Source organism: Epinephelus moara, chromosome 21, assembly GCF_006386435.1.
Source record: "Epinephelus moara isolate mb chromosome 21, YSFRI_EMoa_1.0, whole genome shotgun sequence".
NCBI classification, from domain to species: domain Eukaryota; kingdom Metazoa; phylum Chordata; class Actinopteri; order Perciformes; family Serranidae; genus Epinephelus; species Epinephelus moara.
The window spans coordinates 19,739,088-19,757,544 of NC_065526.1; the positions used below are offsets into that span (position 1 = coordinate 19,739,088).

The 18,457-nt window shown below is 42.1% G+C and overlaps 1 protein-coding gene across 3 annotated transcripts in view; it reads left to right on the plus strand.

Annotated features, from left to right (window-relative positions):
- Window positions 1-508: 508 nt before the first annotated feature.
- The window catches only part of tnk2b (tyrosine kinase, non-receptor, 2b), a 45,621-nt gene continuing 27,672 nt past the window's right edge, over window positions 509-18,457 (plus strand). The window contains exons 1-3 of one of the 3 annotated variants that reach the window (XM_050032719.1): window positions 509-1,386; window positions 7,717-7,894; window positions 10,615-10,685. In XM_050032719.1, the coding sequence (XP_049888676.1) occupies window positions 1,324-1,386; window positions 7,717-7,894; window positions 10,615-10,685 (312 nt within the window). In that variant the 5' untranslated portion in view covers window positions 509-1,323. The remainder of the gene's footprint in view (window positions 1,387-7,716; window positions 7,895-10,614; window positions 10,686-18,457) is intronic. The other 2 variants (XM_050032720.1, XM_050032721.1) reach the window with 2 other exon arrangements.

Genomic DNA, 18,457 nt, shown 5'->3' on the forward strand with positions numbered 1-18,457 from the left:
ATTTTGGGACCGCTCACTGTCCTTATCCCCAGAGTGTGCACCACAAGAGTGTCACAAGTTCACTCCAAACCAGCGGTTTCAGTGACAAACTCTAACTGAAAACCCCCAAAGTGGAATTTCTCCACTGCGGTGAATTTTAAACTAAGCAGGCTGGGATAAGTGAAGAGATCGAGCAGTGGAGAAGGGGAAGAAGTGGTCGGTCGTGATTGTGTGTGTATGTGTGTGTGTGTGTGTGTGTGTGTTTGGGGGGTTGCATCACAGGAAACAAGCTCTCCATCCTGCAGTTGAATGTGACCCTTTGGCCCTGGATCAAATGCTCCTCCGGGCTGAATACCATGAAGCCTCTGTCCTCTGCACCACGCACTGCTCTGCACTGCACGGACCGTCTGACTGACTGCAGGAGGGAGAGGAGGAGGTGGGGAGGGGGGTTGTCAGAAAAATTGGGTGAGGAGTAGAGAGGGGGAAAGTAGTCCGAAAAAGGGGAGTGGGTGAAGAAGGGAAGAGACAGCAACGGAGCGAAGATCGAGTCAGAGGGAAGATGATATAAACACATTACTGTTCTCTGAAAGCAACCAGACACACATCTTGGTGCACCCTAAAATGTGAAACCAGAGACAGTCACTCACTCTCACGTCCCCGCTGCCCGACTGGCAAGAGATTGAATCGGGGAGAAGTCGCTCCTATTTTTAGCCCCACGCTCGATGGAAAAGCAAACAGACAGTAGCTGCACGCGCAAAGACAGAAGGAGAGAGAGGGAGTCTGTGTGTGTGTGTGTTTGTGTGTGTGTCAGAGAGGCAGTGAAAGGAAGGGAGGAAGGAGGAGTGACTTATTTGTGAAGTTCTGCAACTTTGGATCACTGGCTCACTGCTGTTTGAGGAGCACACATGGCCGGACTGGGCACAGGGCCGAGCTGAGAGGCTTTCTCTGCTAGCTCTTAATCACTCTACAGCTTTTTCCCCCTCACATATTAGAAGACAGTTTAAGTTCTCTTTTGCACGCTGACGTGCTACATGGATGCCTCTGTGCCTTCCTGAGGGAGCTGAAGCTAAAGAAGGGGCTTACTGGACGATTGCCCCGCCATGGAATGTTGTAGATCTGCGTACAGGATCTTAGGAAGTTTTTCTTCCCCCTCTCGGGTTCGGGGCTGCGGGTCTGGATCCGAGGAGCGCCTGCGCTTCTTAGAATTCCCACAGAGACTGGGAACGTCAAACTGGGAGGACTGTGGTTCCGGTAGTGGTTTAAGAGACAAGCAGCCACCTCTGGCCATTTAAACGCACGCGCACATTTTTTGCACCTACAGTCATCCAGACGAAGGAATTCAGGATGCGACGCTTTGACAAGCTGAAAAAGTCATTCCCCTTCCTGGCACACTTTCACGTATATCGAGTAAGTCTGGTGTTTGTTCTCCCTGCTCCCCTGAAGGAGCTTATTATTTAGAAATATGACATATCAGTAACTATAGTCAGAATCATGTGCTCTGACCAGATGTGTGAATATAACGTTTGTATCATGAATATGGTGGAGGTCAGGGGTCTGTCAGTGTGTGTGTGTGTGTGTGTGTGTGTGTGTGTGTGGACTCTACAGCTGGACTGAGGCCGTCCTCTGGGAGGGTTGTTGTTATTGCAGCAGGATGTTTGAGCAGAACAGATCTGATAGAAGACATGGCTTTGGCCAGGAGTTGTGTGTGTGTGTGTGTGTGTGTGTGCGTGTGTGTGTGTGTGTGCGAGCGAGTGTTAGCGTGCATTTCTCCACCACCATGAGGAATGAGTTCAGGCCAGAGGCATTTCTCAGCAGGGACATCATGTTGTTTCTCTGCATCTGAATTCCTACATCCCTCTCTGCCCTCTCTGTGTCAGACTTGTTGTTTCTGTCTCTTTCTTTTTTACTTTTCATGTGAAACTGAAAACCAGTTGGCCTGTGTGTCTGATGTTGTCACATTTCATGTTCCTTTAGGAAAAAAATAAATGTGGGGAGGGGGAGAAACGACACTATGTAGAGCTATGCTGGACTTATTGCCCTGGTTGGATTCCTCAGAGTCCTGCCACATGTCACACTTAACGAAGTTTGAACGTAGCGTTCCTCCTGCTGACCTCACACCTCCACAATGTGCATCTTCTCTTTACTCTATTAAAGAGGCAGTCAAGATAAACACCTAAAAGGATACCCCCCCCCCAAATGAAGAATTGTCTATCAGTTACTCACTTCATGTTGCATTGAATCTGTAAAGAAAACATTGTTTTTCTTGCATGCCTCTACAGTGAACGAAGAATCCAAAAACTGAGAAGATTCTTGATGAATTGCAGTAAAATGGGTCCATGTTTAACAACAGCAAAACTATATCATAAGGTTTGTTGACAAACTCAAACTCTCACACAACTTGTGCAGTGTAATCCAAGTCTCAGGGTGCTTTCACACCTGCCTCGTTTGGTTCGGTTCAGTCAAACTCAAGTTTGTTTGACCCTAAGTGCGGCTCATTTGGGCAGGTGTGAACACAGCAATCGCACTCAGGTGTGCAACAAAACAACCGAACCGAGACCTTCTTGAAGAGGTGGTCTCGGTCCAGTTACAAATGAACTCTGGTGCAGTCCTGAAGGATTTGTGTGCCTCCTCCTGTACTGCCTTAATATGCACATTCAGCACATCCAATGCATCAAAACATTGTTTTCTAGTTGGAGCCGCACCTCGTTTTCAAACTGTATGTTTTGACTAAAATGAACAATGACAGCAAAAACTGTATGTTTTGACTAAAATGAACAATGACAGCAATATAGTCCACGATGGCCAGCGCTAAAATCTTTGTAACAAAATGAGTCCCTGATTCAGACCAAAGCAAGACAACTCTAGGTCTGAAAGCACCCTCATTTATCCAGTCGTATGCTCAGTGCTTTCCAAACAGAAAGCTCTTTCTGACAGGGAACTGGAACTGAACTAGAAGTGAAATTTATCTAAGCTCTCTTAAAAGCCAGACTCCATTGACAAAAACAGCAATTTCACTTTACTTAAGTAATTTTACTTTGCTGAACACAGAAACAGTTAAACTGGTCGAGGCCTTGGTAGACCAGCAGCTCCGGTGTTAAGCCAGGTAAAATTACTATTTTATCAATAAAGTCTGACTTTGATGAGAGCACCTATAAGTTTCACTTTTCGTTCAGTTTCCCTCCAGAAAGGGCTGTCTGTTTGGGAAGTACTGAGCATTCAACTGGATAAATGAGACTTGGATTATACTGCATGAGTTGTGTGAGAGTTTGTGACCAGATGTTTTGTTATAGTTTTGCTGTTGTTAAACGCGGACCCCCTATGACTTCAATTCATCGACTATTTTCCGCTTTTGGATTCTTCGTTCTCTGCAGACATAATATGGAATGAGTAATTGATATGGGTGAAGTGTTCTTTAAAGATGTATTATAGGGATGCACGATAATATCGGCATCGTCTTTAAGAATCGACCAACATACTTTTTCTTACTTTGCACAATAAATGAATATTACATACATTGAAAAGCATTGTATTTCATGTTTCCATCTGCTGGTGGGCCATCATAGTAAGAGTATGCATGCATAATATGTTGTTTATTCCACTAAAGAAGAGACTTGATGAAAATTAGGTGGGGAAAAAAAGTGGATCTATTGCAATCACTTATCAGTCAAATGAATTGTTACATATCGGCATATCAGATAATCGGCAAAAAATCCAGTATCGTACATCTCTAATGTTTTACATATGACATCATAAAGGAAGAAAGAGCAGCTCACCTTCTCAAAATGTGATTTAATTTACGTGTCATTTGTGAAATTGTGAAACAAATAATGATCTCTGTCAGCTCAAACACAACCTATCCTAACCTTCTCTATAAGGAAATGTATGGCAACTCATTTCTACGCACCACCTGTCTCCAAAAAGTTTAAAACATAATATCCCGTTTAATGAGTTTTGTAAATTGGTTAGCAAGTTGACAGAGAAATACGATAGAAGGGCTTAAGCACCTTGATTTTGACCCCTCATGCCTCAGATGTGACACTGTCATGGAAAGAGGCCCAAGAGGAAGCTGACTTGCGTCTTTGGCATCGTCAAGCGAAATAACACTTACATGTTGACTGCCAGGGAAGATTACTCTCAGGGCTGCACTGTGGAAAATAAAGGGTGTAATATCTCATGATGAATGATCCACACAGGAATATTTTATGCTATATGCAACAGTGTTTCTGTCGTGGTTGAAAAAGAAAAGGTATGTTCGATGTTATCGGGGAAAGTTTTTCTTTTAAATCTCAATAGCGTGAACTGCAGATCACATAAACATGCCACATGGTAGGAGAGCATTTGGCATAGCTTAGCACGGTCGTGAACCAGCCAAACAGAACGCTGTATCGTCTTTCTCAGGGTAGGGGTCAGGCATGATGCAGCAAAATGCAAAATATGGAGACGGATTCAAATGACTGCAGCTGTAGTTAATCCTGAAGCCACAGGCACCGCAGGCATTCGGTGCAGCCTGCATCTCTATAAAGTGGATCTTGCAGGTTATTATATTGTTGGGTGAAGTTAGTAAGGGGCTTTTCTCTTCAGGAAAACATCAGACAAAGTTCTCAGTACAGTTCTCAGAAAGCTGAGACTATTTTGAGTGTGAAGGTGGACGGCGCTTCCTGCAGACTTGGAGAGCCAAAGCTGCATGTTTGGACTTTGCTAAAGAGATATCACCTGACCCACTTTTATGTGCATTGCAATGGATTTGTATCAGGATACCGACATCTGGCATAGCCATTGGGGATTGAGCCCTCCCAGGTCAGACCTCGCATCAATAATTCATGGAAAACACAGGACCACTCACTTTCCACTGAAAAGGCACTCTTGATGCATATTTTCAGTTTTTAGGAGGGTTGGTCACATGCCAGCTTTATTTTTATGGCCCGACATTAGGTGTGTGTGAGCGAGAAGGACGCCACAGTCATTAAGCAATAGGAAGTGACCTTTACCCAAGCCCATTAAGAAGTTTAAATGACAGAAAGGAAGCTGTGACCTCTGACACTTTCCTCTGGACCTTGTAACCTTGGCTCAGTCAGCACAGGAAGTTCCTCATTCACAGAGTCTAATTACGGCTCAGTGGAGCGACTCCTTTGCCCCCGAGCGTCCAACCTAAAGGTCTCCCCGTCAGTTTCTGCAGATTTGGAATGTCTGTCATTGTTTTGTGTTGATTAGGTCACTTCACTTCCTCACTGAGACTGGGAGTAACACTGAGGACCAGTGGGAGCAGGTGTAAAGTTCTGAACTGACCTCGCTGACCTCCTCTATTGAACTCATTAGTCTTGATTATTGACCCTATCAGAGGTGTGAAGAGATGTTACTACCTGTATATGTTGTCGGACAAATGTTGTTTTTTCTAACCCAGTGTCATTGGCAATGAAATTGTTTTGTCTTCAAAGAGTCAAATTTAATTTTCTAATGGCAAATAATTATCCACATCCTCGTACTGAACATTTCATCTCTTTCTTTCTCTCTCTTATTTTTTATTTGTACCTGAAGTTATTTTGAACTGTCTGAACCCCACTACTCTAAAATGCCATTTAAATCAACATTGAATGAATAAAAAAACAAGTACATATGCCAGTGAAATAAATCCTAAAATAAAAAAAAAATGAAGAAAATAATACATGAATATAGAAATGAATGTAAATATAAATATATAAATGAGTCTGTTTAGGTGAATATTAGATAAATAACAAATGAGTAAATATGCTAGTGAAATGAATCCTGAAATAAATTTAAATAAATAAATTAGGTAATATAATTTAATAGTTATATGCCTGTGAAATAAATCATAAAAATTAATACATAAACATGTAAATAAATGGAAATATATAAGTGAGTCAATACAATTAAATAGATACATAAATTAATAGATAAATAAATATGCCTTTCATATAAATCTTGAATATAAAAAATAAGGAAATAGATACATAAATATATAAATATTTGTTAATATGAATTTATAAATGAGTCATTATTGTTCAATAAACAAACAAATAAATGCAAAAATAATTAAATATGTTTTTGAAATAAATTAATGAGAAAATAAATACATAAACATAAATAAATGTGAATATAAATATATAAATAAAACAATATAGTTCAGTAATTAAATAAATAATCAAGTAATTTGCCTATGAAACACATTCTGAAACAAATAAATGTCATAAATACATAAACATATGAATAAATGTAAATGTCTCAATGGAGTGCAATAAATAAATAAAAAAATAAATATGCCTTTTAAATAAATCATAAAATAATTACATTAGGAAATACAACATGGACATCAATACATGTAAATATAAAAGTGAGTCAACATAGTTAAATTAAGAATAAATAGATGAATAAATTGTTTTTTGTTTTAAATAAAGGACATTTTGCAAAGGACTACTACTACTATTTATATTTCAGGGGTCTTTTATTTCCTAATGCCACATTTATTTTGCAACTCTTTTTATTTCCATCTGTTTAAATAAGCACAAAATACTTGGTAGGGTGTTGATGGACGCCAAGTCAGAACTCCATAAAACCTGTGGCTCATACATAATACAGCCTGTTATGTCCAATATTGGCTGAGATGCAAGGTAAAATGTTTTCTTTTTTAGTATTTCAACTGGGTTTTTTTTAATAAAGAAATTTACACATGCAGCCTAAAACTACAGTTTCTAATCTTCAGTTTGATGTGTAACTTGTGTGGGTTTGAAAGAAATCCAGTTGCCGCACCAGGCTTTTGTTTTTCGCTACTGCTCATGATGCTTCCTCCTCTCAGCCCGCTGCCTGCTGTGTGCTGACTTGGCGGGGGCAACCACAGAATATAGTGATCACTTTTCAATAATGTGTAGTAATAAAATGACTGTTTTGTAAAATGAAAAGCCTATCTGTTCCCACCTCGTTTATTTCGGTACGTCCCTGAGCTCTGTAAAGAAGCCCATCAGGATTAAAGATGAGTTTCAGCTACATGTGCTAGTTTAAGCTTGTCACATTAAGTAGACAGTGATGGATGATGTTTTAAGCTCGGGTGTTGTGTTTTGACGTCTAAGATTGATGGTCTGACTCAGTTTCTTATGGAACGATGTAGTACAGTGTATATATTGTGGTCAGATTGTTTAGGGGCCTCCCGTTTGTCTTCACCGACACTTATGGACACCAGATGTGCATCATTCATCTCACGTATGTCTGTCTGTTGTATGACTGTGATTTTCTGCTCAAAGTGCTCCCCTCTGTTTCCACAGTAGTTATTAACATATTTAGATGCCATGAAATCGCTGACTAAGTGATATATTAACACCACAATGACACAGGATCTGTGTAATCAATGCCTATTTGATACTTTAAAAGTAAAATTAGTGTCCAGTCAGTTTTGGTCCACTGACAAGCAGCTAATGCTATGTTTGGACGTTTGGCCCCTTGCTGTCCATGTCCTTGTTTATGTGATGTAAATTTGGGCAACCCAGCCTGCAGTGTGAGTGTGCCCATATGTGTGTGTATATTCAAGACTAATCGTGGACTGTGATGTAAATGTCTAAGCATTCAAGCAGGTATTTCAGTGTGCTGCAAACGATTTCCTCTCTTTTTCTAACAGAACAGAACAGTTTGATTGTTGCTCAGTGACTTTCTTTCAGGCTCTATTTGAAGACCACACGGTTGAATGAATATTGAACTCAGTTTTCTGTGTTCTTTGTGTGTGTTTTGCAGAAACTGGGCAGTAGCATGCAGTGTGAGGAAGGCACAGAATGGCTGCTAGAGCTGCTGATGGAGGTGCAGTTGCAGCAGTACTTCCTGCGGATACGAGATGACCTTAACGTCACCCGGCTGTCGCACTTTGACTACGTCAAGAATGAAGACCTGGAGAAGATTGGCATGGGTCGACCTGGTGAGAAACTGTGTGTGTGTGTGTGTGTGTGTGTGTGTGTGTATTTGTTGGTAGGTGTTGTTATACTAAAGAGAAAGTTTGGTTTTTTCGGACCTAATTGTATTGCAGAGTTTTGCACAGCGGCGACCGGATCTTTGCTCTCAAACCACAAAAAAATGTGATGGCACAACAGTCTCCTTCAGTACATTATTCTATGCTTTCTTTTGATTTTCACATTGGCTAGTCATCCTGTTTAATTTGTCTTCTGATTAAATCGGAACCGTTGAAACAAGTTGTAGGAAGCCTCTGCAAGTAATTGGTTGCTGGCAGACACTCTGTGCTGCAATAAAATGGTTAATCAGCAGTGCCGTGCACTGTAGAGCCGATGCGCTGCTGGTTCTGCCGGCCTGAATAGAATATAATGTCTATAGCCTTACTGTTGTGTGCAGCCTTTATAGACTGAGCTGAGTAGTGATGCGCGGGTCGACCCGTAACCCGCGGGACCCGCAAATGGACCTGCGGGTCGGGCAGCAGTGATCGTCTGTTAAATCGGTCTGTAAATGATATTTTGACATTATTGGCTATTACTGTCATGGCATCCGAAGGTACTGATGCGTTGAGCAGGTGACAGTCCGCGGTCGTTTTCAAAACACACTTGTGTCACGCACTCCAAAAGAAACTTGTTGAAACTTTAAACAATAATTTATTGTACAAAACGGGGGAAACAAACGTTGACAAAAACGGTTCCATAATTCATATTAAATTCAAAAGATAACGAAAAAACAGCTACAAGTTAGAGGGAATAGTGATAAAGTGGTAAAACTTGGCATTGATCCACAGCCTCAGATGGATGCGCTCAAGCGTGCCGTGTGCACAAGCTCAGTTGGTAGGCGATACTATATTTTCACATTTTTAACAATGCAATTTAAAAGTTTTGATTTTTATTGATAACCTACATTTACCAACAACAAAAAGACTACATTTAGCACCAAAATATATGTTAAAAAAAAAAGTAAATAAAAAAACGAATATCGAATACCAAATTTTCATAACGAATACCTATAACGAATACCTACCCATAGAAACGAATATTCGAATATCCGAATATTTGGGTACAGCCCTACTGAGTATGTTGTGATATTGTCCATGATTCAAGGCCTTAAAAGACCCTCACATTTTCTTTTTCTCTCTGCATATTGCCTGTTTATTTTTCAGCCAAACTAGCATCATGGCTCCAGCAATGACAGGGTCACACAAACTATTTGACTGGACTCTGATGATCATCCCTTGAACAGGAGCCGTACACATGCCGTGTTTTTTGCACCCCCACATTCGTTGTTTTCAATGTAGACGCGTGGCAGGCGTGCTCAAACGCCAGAATGATGCCCTTGTGGTGCGCACATGTTCCTGAGCAACTGTTTTTCAGGGCTCGATGGCTGCGCCCTGAGATAAACAGAGTTCAACTTTTGGAACGCAGCAGCACACACGAGGTGGCTGGAGCCTATCCCATTTGACATTGGGCGAGAGGCGGGGTACACCCTGGACAGGTCGCCAGACTAGAGTCACCAATTAACCTGCATGTCTTAGGACTGTGGGAGGAAGCTGGAGTACGTGGAGAAGACCTGCGCTGACACAGGGAGGACATGCAAACTCCACACAGAAGAGCTCCCCCACCTTGGGGTTTGAACCAGGAACCCTCTTGCTGTGCTATGCTAACCACTGCATCACCGTGTCGCCATTGGTGTATGAATGTGTGTGTCAACGGGTGAATGAGAGGCAAATTGTAAAGCGCTTATCTCTAAAAATGCATCTCCTCCTCTCTTTTCTTTGATTAGACGTCTTCAAGTATATATCTCCAGAGTAGTGTACTCTCTGTCTCATATGTGTCAATGTCACTGACTAATTATACACTTGAGACAAATTAACGAGTAGTGTCCTATCCAATTTTCTCTGTGCTTTTGTACGACTATATAAGGGGATATTCTGCGTCTATATATAGCCTGAAGTGTTACTTTTGTCTGCAGTAATGGCAGTGTGTCATTTGGCTCACTGTCAGCATCACTGGAGCAAATCCTCCATCGCTAACAACCCTAATATCATTTAAAAACCACAACTGGTAATTAGGCACAATGGGAAGGGACACTTAAGTGCCAAGTCTTTTGTGTGTGTGGGGTGTGTGTGTGTGTGTGTGTGTGTGTGTGTGTGTGTGTGTGTGTGTGTGTGTGTGTGTGTGTGTGTGAAGAGNTGTGTGTGTGTGTGTGTGTGTGTGTGTGTGTGTGTGTGTGTGTGTGTGTGTGTGTGTGTGTGTGTGTGAAGAGGATGGCAGCAGAAATGTTCTAAATCCAGTTACTGAGGCCCTCAGGGTATCACTACCGAGCCGCTTAAGACTAATTACACCCACTTCTCCTGGTTATATATTCCTCACATCTTTTCCTCCTCTCATCTCACTGTTCTCTGAGCTCTCCATCTTTTCGTTCTTGAATCTGCTTTATCTCCAATCTCTTCTCACATGTAGTATGTGTGTGTCCTCCATCTTTTCTACCCCCTTTTTTCTTTATCCTCAGCTCTGAGTTCTCTTTTAATCATGGGAGACAATCTTGAAAGTCAATATAGTTTACCTTCTGTAACTCAAATCTTAACTGATCCTGTGGTTCTTACAGACAAGTTGCAATCTGTTTTGTGTCTGCCGCTGACCATCCGTGTGTTTCTCTTTGTCTTGTCTCTTTCTCTTTGTCATAAAGGACAGAGACGACTGTGGGAGGCCGTGAAAAGGAGGAAAGCCATGTGCAAGCGCAAGTCCTGGATGAGCAAGGTGACAGACATAGACAGACACAACACACACAAACACACACACCCAAGTCATTTATTATGGTCGGTGGTATGCTTGACATTATGTCGCCGTGGTGGCGTCTGTCTGTCTGTGTGTCTGTCACGGTGTGGACACAATCACACAGAAACTTAACACCTTGACCACAGTTTCCCCTATACGGATGTTAGAATTAAATTTTGCAGCACCTTGCCAAATTAATTTTGTACATTAAGTACATTAATATAGGCAAGGCGAGATTATTCGGGTAGCACATTACACTCTGAGGATTATTAAGTGCAGTGTCCTTGTTTACAAGGCATGAACAGTTACACGTGTGACAGGTCGACTTCAGTTATTTCAAATGTCCTTGTCAGCAGCCAAGATTTTAGAATGACCATTTGTATATTAATTACTCGCCCTGTGCTTTGTTGAATTCATGCAGAAAAATGTGTTTGTCGCTAAGCCTCCACGATGAACAAAGAATCCAAAAACACAGAAAATTCTTCATGAATTTAAGTCACAGGGGTCTGTGTGATACAACAGTAAAACTATATTAAAACATCTGTTTACAAACTCTCACACAACTCATGCAGTATAATCCAGGTCTCATCTATCCAGTCGTGTGCTCAGTACTTCCCAAAAGACAGTCTTTTCTGATGGGCAACTGTGTAGAAAGTAAAACTTATCTATGCTCTCTTCAAAGCCAGACTCCATTGACAAAAACAGTAATATTACCTCCCTGAACACTGGAGCTGCTGGTCTAACGCTACCTAAATCAGTTAGTTTGTTTGTCTTATTGTACGACTGCTGTATCCAAATTAACCCTTTGAAACACAAAAAAAACCACAAAAACAAATTAACTAATGGAGGCAGCAGTAGCCCAACAGCTCCTGTGTTCAGTGAAGTAGAATTACTGCTTATGTAAATGAAGTCTGGCATTAAAGAGAGTAAAGTTAAGTTCTCTGTCAGAGAGATCTGTCTGTTTGGGAAGTACTGAGCATACAGCTGGATAAATGAGACTTTGATTAAACTGCTCAAGTTGTGTGAGAGTTTGTAGTTTAGCTGTTGTTAGACATGGCCGCCTTGTACTCCAATTCATCAAAAATTTTCTCAGTTTTTAGATTCTTCATTCACCGTGGAGGCTTTCAAGAAATTCCCTCCTGAATTCAACATAACATAGGGTGGTTAACTGATATGCAAATGGTTATTTGGCAGGTGAAGTATTCCTTAAAGCTGTAAGAGCGTTGACAAAACATTTTATTGATGTACATATTTTTATCACAAATTCCTGGCGCAGTAGGCGACAGCCACCTCCAATGTCTTGTTTCAAACAGGGAAGGTGACATAAAAGAGAAGTTATTTCTGTAATACAATTCAATACAATAGACAAAATGTTAATAAATAATTATGTTAAGTATTTACTATTAACAAAAAGGACTTCTTTCTTTAACTTAAAGCAGTGACTTTGCACATAGGTAAATGATATGTGTGTCAGAATCATGTGCATGGCTGCAGAGAGTGCAAGTCTCAAGTCTAGAGCTTTGGTGAGTGGTCACATAGCGCTAACACGATGTCAAGGTGTTGCTTCTGTGTGTGAACCTGTTTGGGCTGTTTATTCTGTTGCTGCTGTCGACCATACTGTATGTGTGTAAAGATTTATGATGATTATGGAGGAGGCCATTTCCTGATCGGTTGTATTACTTATTTTTAAAAGAGAAACACATCTGGAATGTTCCGTACAGATGCATGTGTATCTATAGGGAGAACCCCCCCAGAGAATAAGACAGCTTGACCCTTCACATGAGGATGAGCACGTCCACATTCTCACACACACACACACACACACACACACACACACACACACACACACACACGAGTCCAGTCACAAGAGTTGGTGACACACAGATTCAGAGCGTGCTGCATTCACAGACATGTTGCCTCATGAAGCATGAAGTTTCTCCCTTAAAGAGACAGAACCCATGTGAGCATGTCAGCAAACCTTTATCAAAATATCTGTTTACAAACTCTCACACAATTCACATACTTAATGCAGTGTGGTAGCAACAATACTCATAACAGTGGACAGCGACCAAGGCAGCTCTGTAACATCAGAAAGTAAAAAACACCTCTCTGGAGGTGAAAAAGTTGATCATGACTCTGCTGCCTGATGTGAAATTTAGGAAACACAACATGAAATATTGGAGAAGGAGTACCATTAGTGACAACATGGCATCTGCAGTGATGTGGGCACTGCGCCGGACTATTGTGATGAAGAGGGAGCTGAGCCGGCAGGCAAAGCTTTCGATTTCTTGGCCCATCTACATCCCAACCCTCACCTATGGTCATGAACTTTGAGTAATGACTGAAAGAATGACATCGTGGATACAAGTGGCTGAAATGAGTTTCCTCCGTGGGGTGGCTGGGCTCAGCCTTAGAGATAGGGTAAGGAGCTCGGGCATCCAGAGGGAGCTTGGAGTAGAGCTCTGCTCCTTCGCGTCAAAAGGGGTCAGTTGAGGTGGTTTGGGCATCTGATCTGGATGCCTCCTGGGCACCTCTCATTAGAGGTGTTTCAAGCACGTCCCACTAGTAGGAGGCTCCGGGGCAGACCCAGAACACGCTGGAGGGATTGTATATCTCATCTGGCCTGGGACAGCATCAGGGTCCCCCAGGAGGAGCTGGAAAGCATCGCTGAGGAGAGGTATGTTTGGGGTGCTTTGCTTGGCCTGTTGCCCCTGCGATCCAGCCGTGGATAAGCGGATGAAAATGGAACGGGTACTATTACAGATGGAGGACATAATAAGGCATTTTGTTAGCCATGCCAGTAGCGTGGCTCCAGAGATGATGGTCGGTCACTCCACCTCTTTCATCCTCTCTGAAATATCTCAAAAACCATTTGGATGGCTGCCATGAAAGCCACAAATTAACATTATACCTGCTAAACACCAGCTTCTTAGCATGTTAATGATAGCATTTAGCTAATATAAGCATCATCTGGTGACGAAGATGCCTGTTGACATAAAGTAACGTTACTTCTCCAGACGTGATGAAACCCAAAACTCCAGAGGTTCATCATGCTTACAGATAGTGGTGGTGCTGAGGTTGGCAGGGGTTACCGTAGTTATGCGTCTTCAACCGGTAAGGAAGCTCCCAGGAAGTGACGAGGTACTTACAGCTCAGTGCATCGGAAAAGATACACACTACTGCTAAAGGCTACCTCATACACAAGCTGGTACAATACATGATGATACACCTACATGCACACACAAAGCTCAGAGAAACGAAGTGTGTGAAGGAATACTCTGTAGTGTGTGTATGTGTTTGCTGTTCTCAGTGGAAGTCGTGGTGCCCAGAGGACGCTGCTCGCCTTCTATAATTACACCTGTCTGTTTCCGCCTCTGGCACCATCCTCACTCAGCTAGAGTAATCTGCTTCCTCAGCCCCCTGTGTGTGTGTGTGTGTGTGTGTGTGTGTGCGTGTGCGTGTGCGGGTGCGTGTGCGTGTGTGCGTGCGTGCGTGCGTGTGTGTGTGTGCGCGCACGCGCTCTGCCATACTCAGAATCTTTTGAATGTCGAGCCTCCTATTTGAAACCCACTTACCACACAGTGACCGCAGAGATGTGGTGTTTTTAAAAAGGTCTGCAGCATTATGTCATGTCTGGTCCGGTGTGAATGTGAAACCACACACCGCTTGCTACTGTTTATATCTGGCCAGTCAAATATGTTTGGCACCGGAGATTCATTGACACCTCTTTTTCACTGACGGGACCGTTTTCTGAGTGGTGACCTTTGTTTACCCGCCAGTAATGAGCTCACATTGATCTCATTCACTTTCTTAGAATGACGTCGACATTAATTAATGCTGTAGATCCAAGATGGCTCTGTCTGTGAGAGAGACATGTCTGTGTGACATGTTACATGTTAAATGGTAGCTCCTGAATGAAGTTTTAGTATCTGTCATATTTTATGATGTTGTTGTGGACCAAGCAGTCAAAGCACAAAGAACACGGGTTTAAAATTAAAAAAAGGTGGGTTTATATTCTCAAAAATACATTTTACAAAGCAATTGACTGAAATTAACAGAATTAGAGTTACAGGACCCTTAAAACAAAATATAACTGTAACTGAAAAATAAGGCTAATAAAACTATACGTCAACTCAACAAAGAGACTTAACAGAATGAGACACTGGGGCATCATATAAACTGGCTGATCAGACCAAATAACATAGACAGTAACTAAAGCTGACACAAAGAAACACTTAATCCCCTCCCATGATGTCACAACTCTTGGTTTGGTCCATGGGAATACCTTCTGTATAAAACCAGGCTCCGCCCTCAGCCCCAGCTTTTGCCCAAACTCCAACCAGGAAGTGATTTCAGGTAACTCAAAGTTTAGCCACATCTTTATTTGAAAGTGTGCAGAAAAAGATATGTTTAAAGGAATAGTTTGGATCTTTTGAAGTCGTATTGTATGAGGTACTTATCCATAGTCAGCGTATTACCAACAGTAGATGTCAGTCGGCACGCCCTCAGTTTGGAGAAGCTGATAGAGGTGCTGACATGGAAGCTAATGCTGCATTCGTTTTGTACTCGGAGGTCAGAAGTCGGAAGTGGGAATGACGTCACCTCCGAGTGGTCAGAAGTCGGAAGTGGGAATGACGTCACCTCCGAGTTGACAACAGTTTTTGCATTCTAGTTGAGATGGTGGACAAGTCGGAAAAAAACATAGACGCCCGCAAGAAAGCTTTTGTTGCCCTTGCACTTTCGGAGTATAGACAGCTTCAAAACCATCATGCACTCCAACTGATGAAAGCTGCAGATGAGGCTGACCTAATAAACAAATAAGATAAAATTGCTATAAACAGTACTTTAGCAGAGTGTTTACTCACTATGTATGTGACCGGCAGCCATCTTGAATTTGTAAGTCGGGGTTGATGCGGTTGCTTGGAGTTTCCGAGTTGGAAATCCGATCTCAAGGTGCGTTCGAGTTTAAACTTCCGACTGGGAACTGGGAATTTCCGACCTCCGAGTACTAAATGAACGCACCATAAGCAATGTACTGCTGTAGACGGGGCAGCGTGTTTTAGCCAAGAAAAAACAAATCTATCTATATCAGTTCAAAAGTACATTATATTGAAAGTATTTTCATTGCTTTACCTTGCTGCAGACAGCCCTTTCAGATGGGGAAGCTTTTTTCTCCATCTACGCTCTCGTCAAAGCCAGACACCATTGACAGAAAGAGTCATTTTAGCTCGCTGAACACAGGAGCTGCTTTTCTACTGCTTCCTCAGTCTCTTACTTAATTGTGCTATTGTGTGACTTTGGTGAACCTGAACTAACCCTTTTAGATGCCAAAGTCGCACAATAACACAGACAAACTATCTGATTGTGGCAGCGACAGACCAGCAGCTCCTGTGTTCAGCGATGTTGAATCACTGTTTTTCTCAATGGAGTCCGGCTTTGAAGAGGGTGATAATGTCTCCCGTTTCCTATTGGGAATCGCTGTCTGACAGTAAGGTTAGTAGTGAAAATAGTGGAAATGTAGTGTACACTTGATACGATACATGTGGCTGAAATATGTTTTGCTGCTGCCCCTATCCACAGCAGTACATTGCTTTGCTTCTGTGTCAGACTCCAGTCTGCTTCTCCAAACTAAGTGATGTGCCAACTGACATCTACTGTAGGTAATACACTGACTAAGGAACTTAACTAAGGATAAGTGCATCATACAACCTGACTTAAAAAGATCTGGGAGTGCAGCATTCAAGTGTTTATTTTAGAATCTGAATGTTACCGTTATGAATGAAGCTTCGAACTCATTTCCCCCGGTGTCTGACATCAGCACCAGTTTCTGTGCATTCCTATTTTGGTAAACAGTCTTATTTAGGGCCTCTAAACAAAGGTTTCCCTTAATGGCTCTGCACAGCACACACATTGTACCGGTTCAAATTTAGAGGAATGGAAAGCTCACACACACACACACACACGCGCACACACACACACACACACACACACACACACACACACACAGATACATTCAGGTCGCTTAATCTAATAGTGCTTCCTAATGAGCGCTTCCGAACAGCGAAGTCATTCCTGCTGTGTTGTCAGCGCCAGCGTCAAGAGGCAGGAAATGTCTCTCTCCTCTAGTGATAAGAGTGTGTGTGTGTGTGTGTGTTTCGATACTTATACACAGCTGCTTTCTAACAGTGAACCCATTGGTTTTGTGTTGAAAACATCCCACCATATGTGATGTGCATACATTGTTTAACACATATACAGATATTATATTAGTGTGCACACCAGAGCTTGTGCCTGTAGTTATACTGTAGTTTTCAGTGTGTGTGTGTGTGTGTGTGTGTGTGTTGAGAGTCTTCAGGTCCAGATAACATTACAATACTGTTAGACGGCGGTGATTCCAATCCTCTGACTATAACTTGACTCTGCTTTCCAACCACTCTCTCCTCACACCACACAGCCCACATGCGCAACACATGGCGAGACGTGCATTTATAACAGGAAATGAGGAAGACGTTTGGATGACGAGGCTCACTGTTTCTGCTGAATAATGAAGTATGCTTCTTCTTTGAAGCTTCTGCACCTACAGTGGATTTAGTAGCTATGAAGGCATGTAGAGGGACCTGTCTTAAGCTGGCATGGACTTTCATAAAAATTATAGCCACACACACGGAGGCTACATTCAGACTGTAACAGATTTTATTGGTCTGCTCGTGCTGCTTTAAATTTTCTCTTACCTGAGTCTGGTGCCAGTGGTGCTGGTTGGCAGAGTAGATTACAGGCGCAAGTTCTTAATGCAAAGTCATTTCTAGTTTTAACCTCTTTGCTGTCATTAGATGTGTTCCCCCCCATCTTGTTATTATGCACATTTTTAATTTGCGCTTAAAAAACTTGAGTGGAAACACCAAAAAATTAAAAAACAAAAAAAACTCTTGGGGCGCCCAGTAGCTCAGTGGTTACAGCAAGCGTCCCATGTACAAAGGCATTGTCCATGCAAAGAGAACAACAAACAGTGAAAACATAAACCATAATCACAGCCTGATAAGACATGATACTATCAAACAGTGTTGCTGCAGGCCTACGGCAGTGGGTGACTGGGTCAAACCTCTGTGTGGGTGAGGAGAGTATGGGGAGAGCTGACGTGGGTGAAAGAGATGTAGAGTGGAAAAAAGGTAGTTTTCCTCAAGGCTGACAGAGATGGAAAAGATCAAGCGATAGAGTTCATAATTGATTCTCCACCCACAGCCCAGAGTCTCCTGAGTGAGAAGTGACCAGGCAGACAGCTCAGTGACTAATAAAGGTGGAGGACTGAACACAAATGTGGTTCATGAGAGATTTTATAACCCGTCAGACAGTTGTAGACACTTTGTTTATCTCATAATAGGGTTCATATTGTTGTTTATAAGCAGGTTAATTCATCTTTTTTTATTAGTTTTATGCATGTGTACAGCAAAGCCTGGTTTTGTCACTTCTAGATAATGAATCTGAAAATAAATGGGTGTGTAGTTGTATTAAATAGTCTAAATGATAGATGACTAAGCAAATACATTGAAGCTAGGGCTGCACGATAACTATCGGGCCGATAATTATCGGGCCGATAGTTATCGGGCCGATAACAGGAAATTATTACGTCATTCCGATAAGTCCGATATCATAACGAATAGCCCCGATAACATATATAATTTTGTCAGCACGGCAGTGCCCCGCTCCCACTATGAGACCTGAATGGCCTGCAGTGAATGCTGCGTTCAAGTGACGTC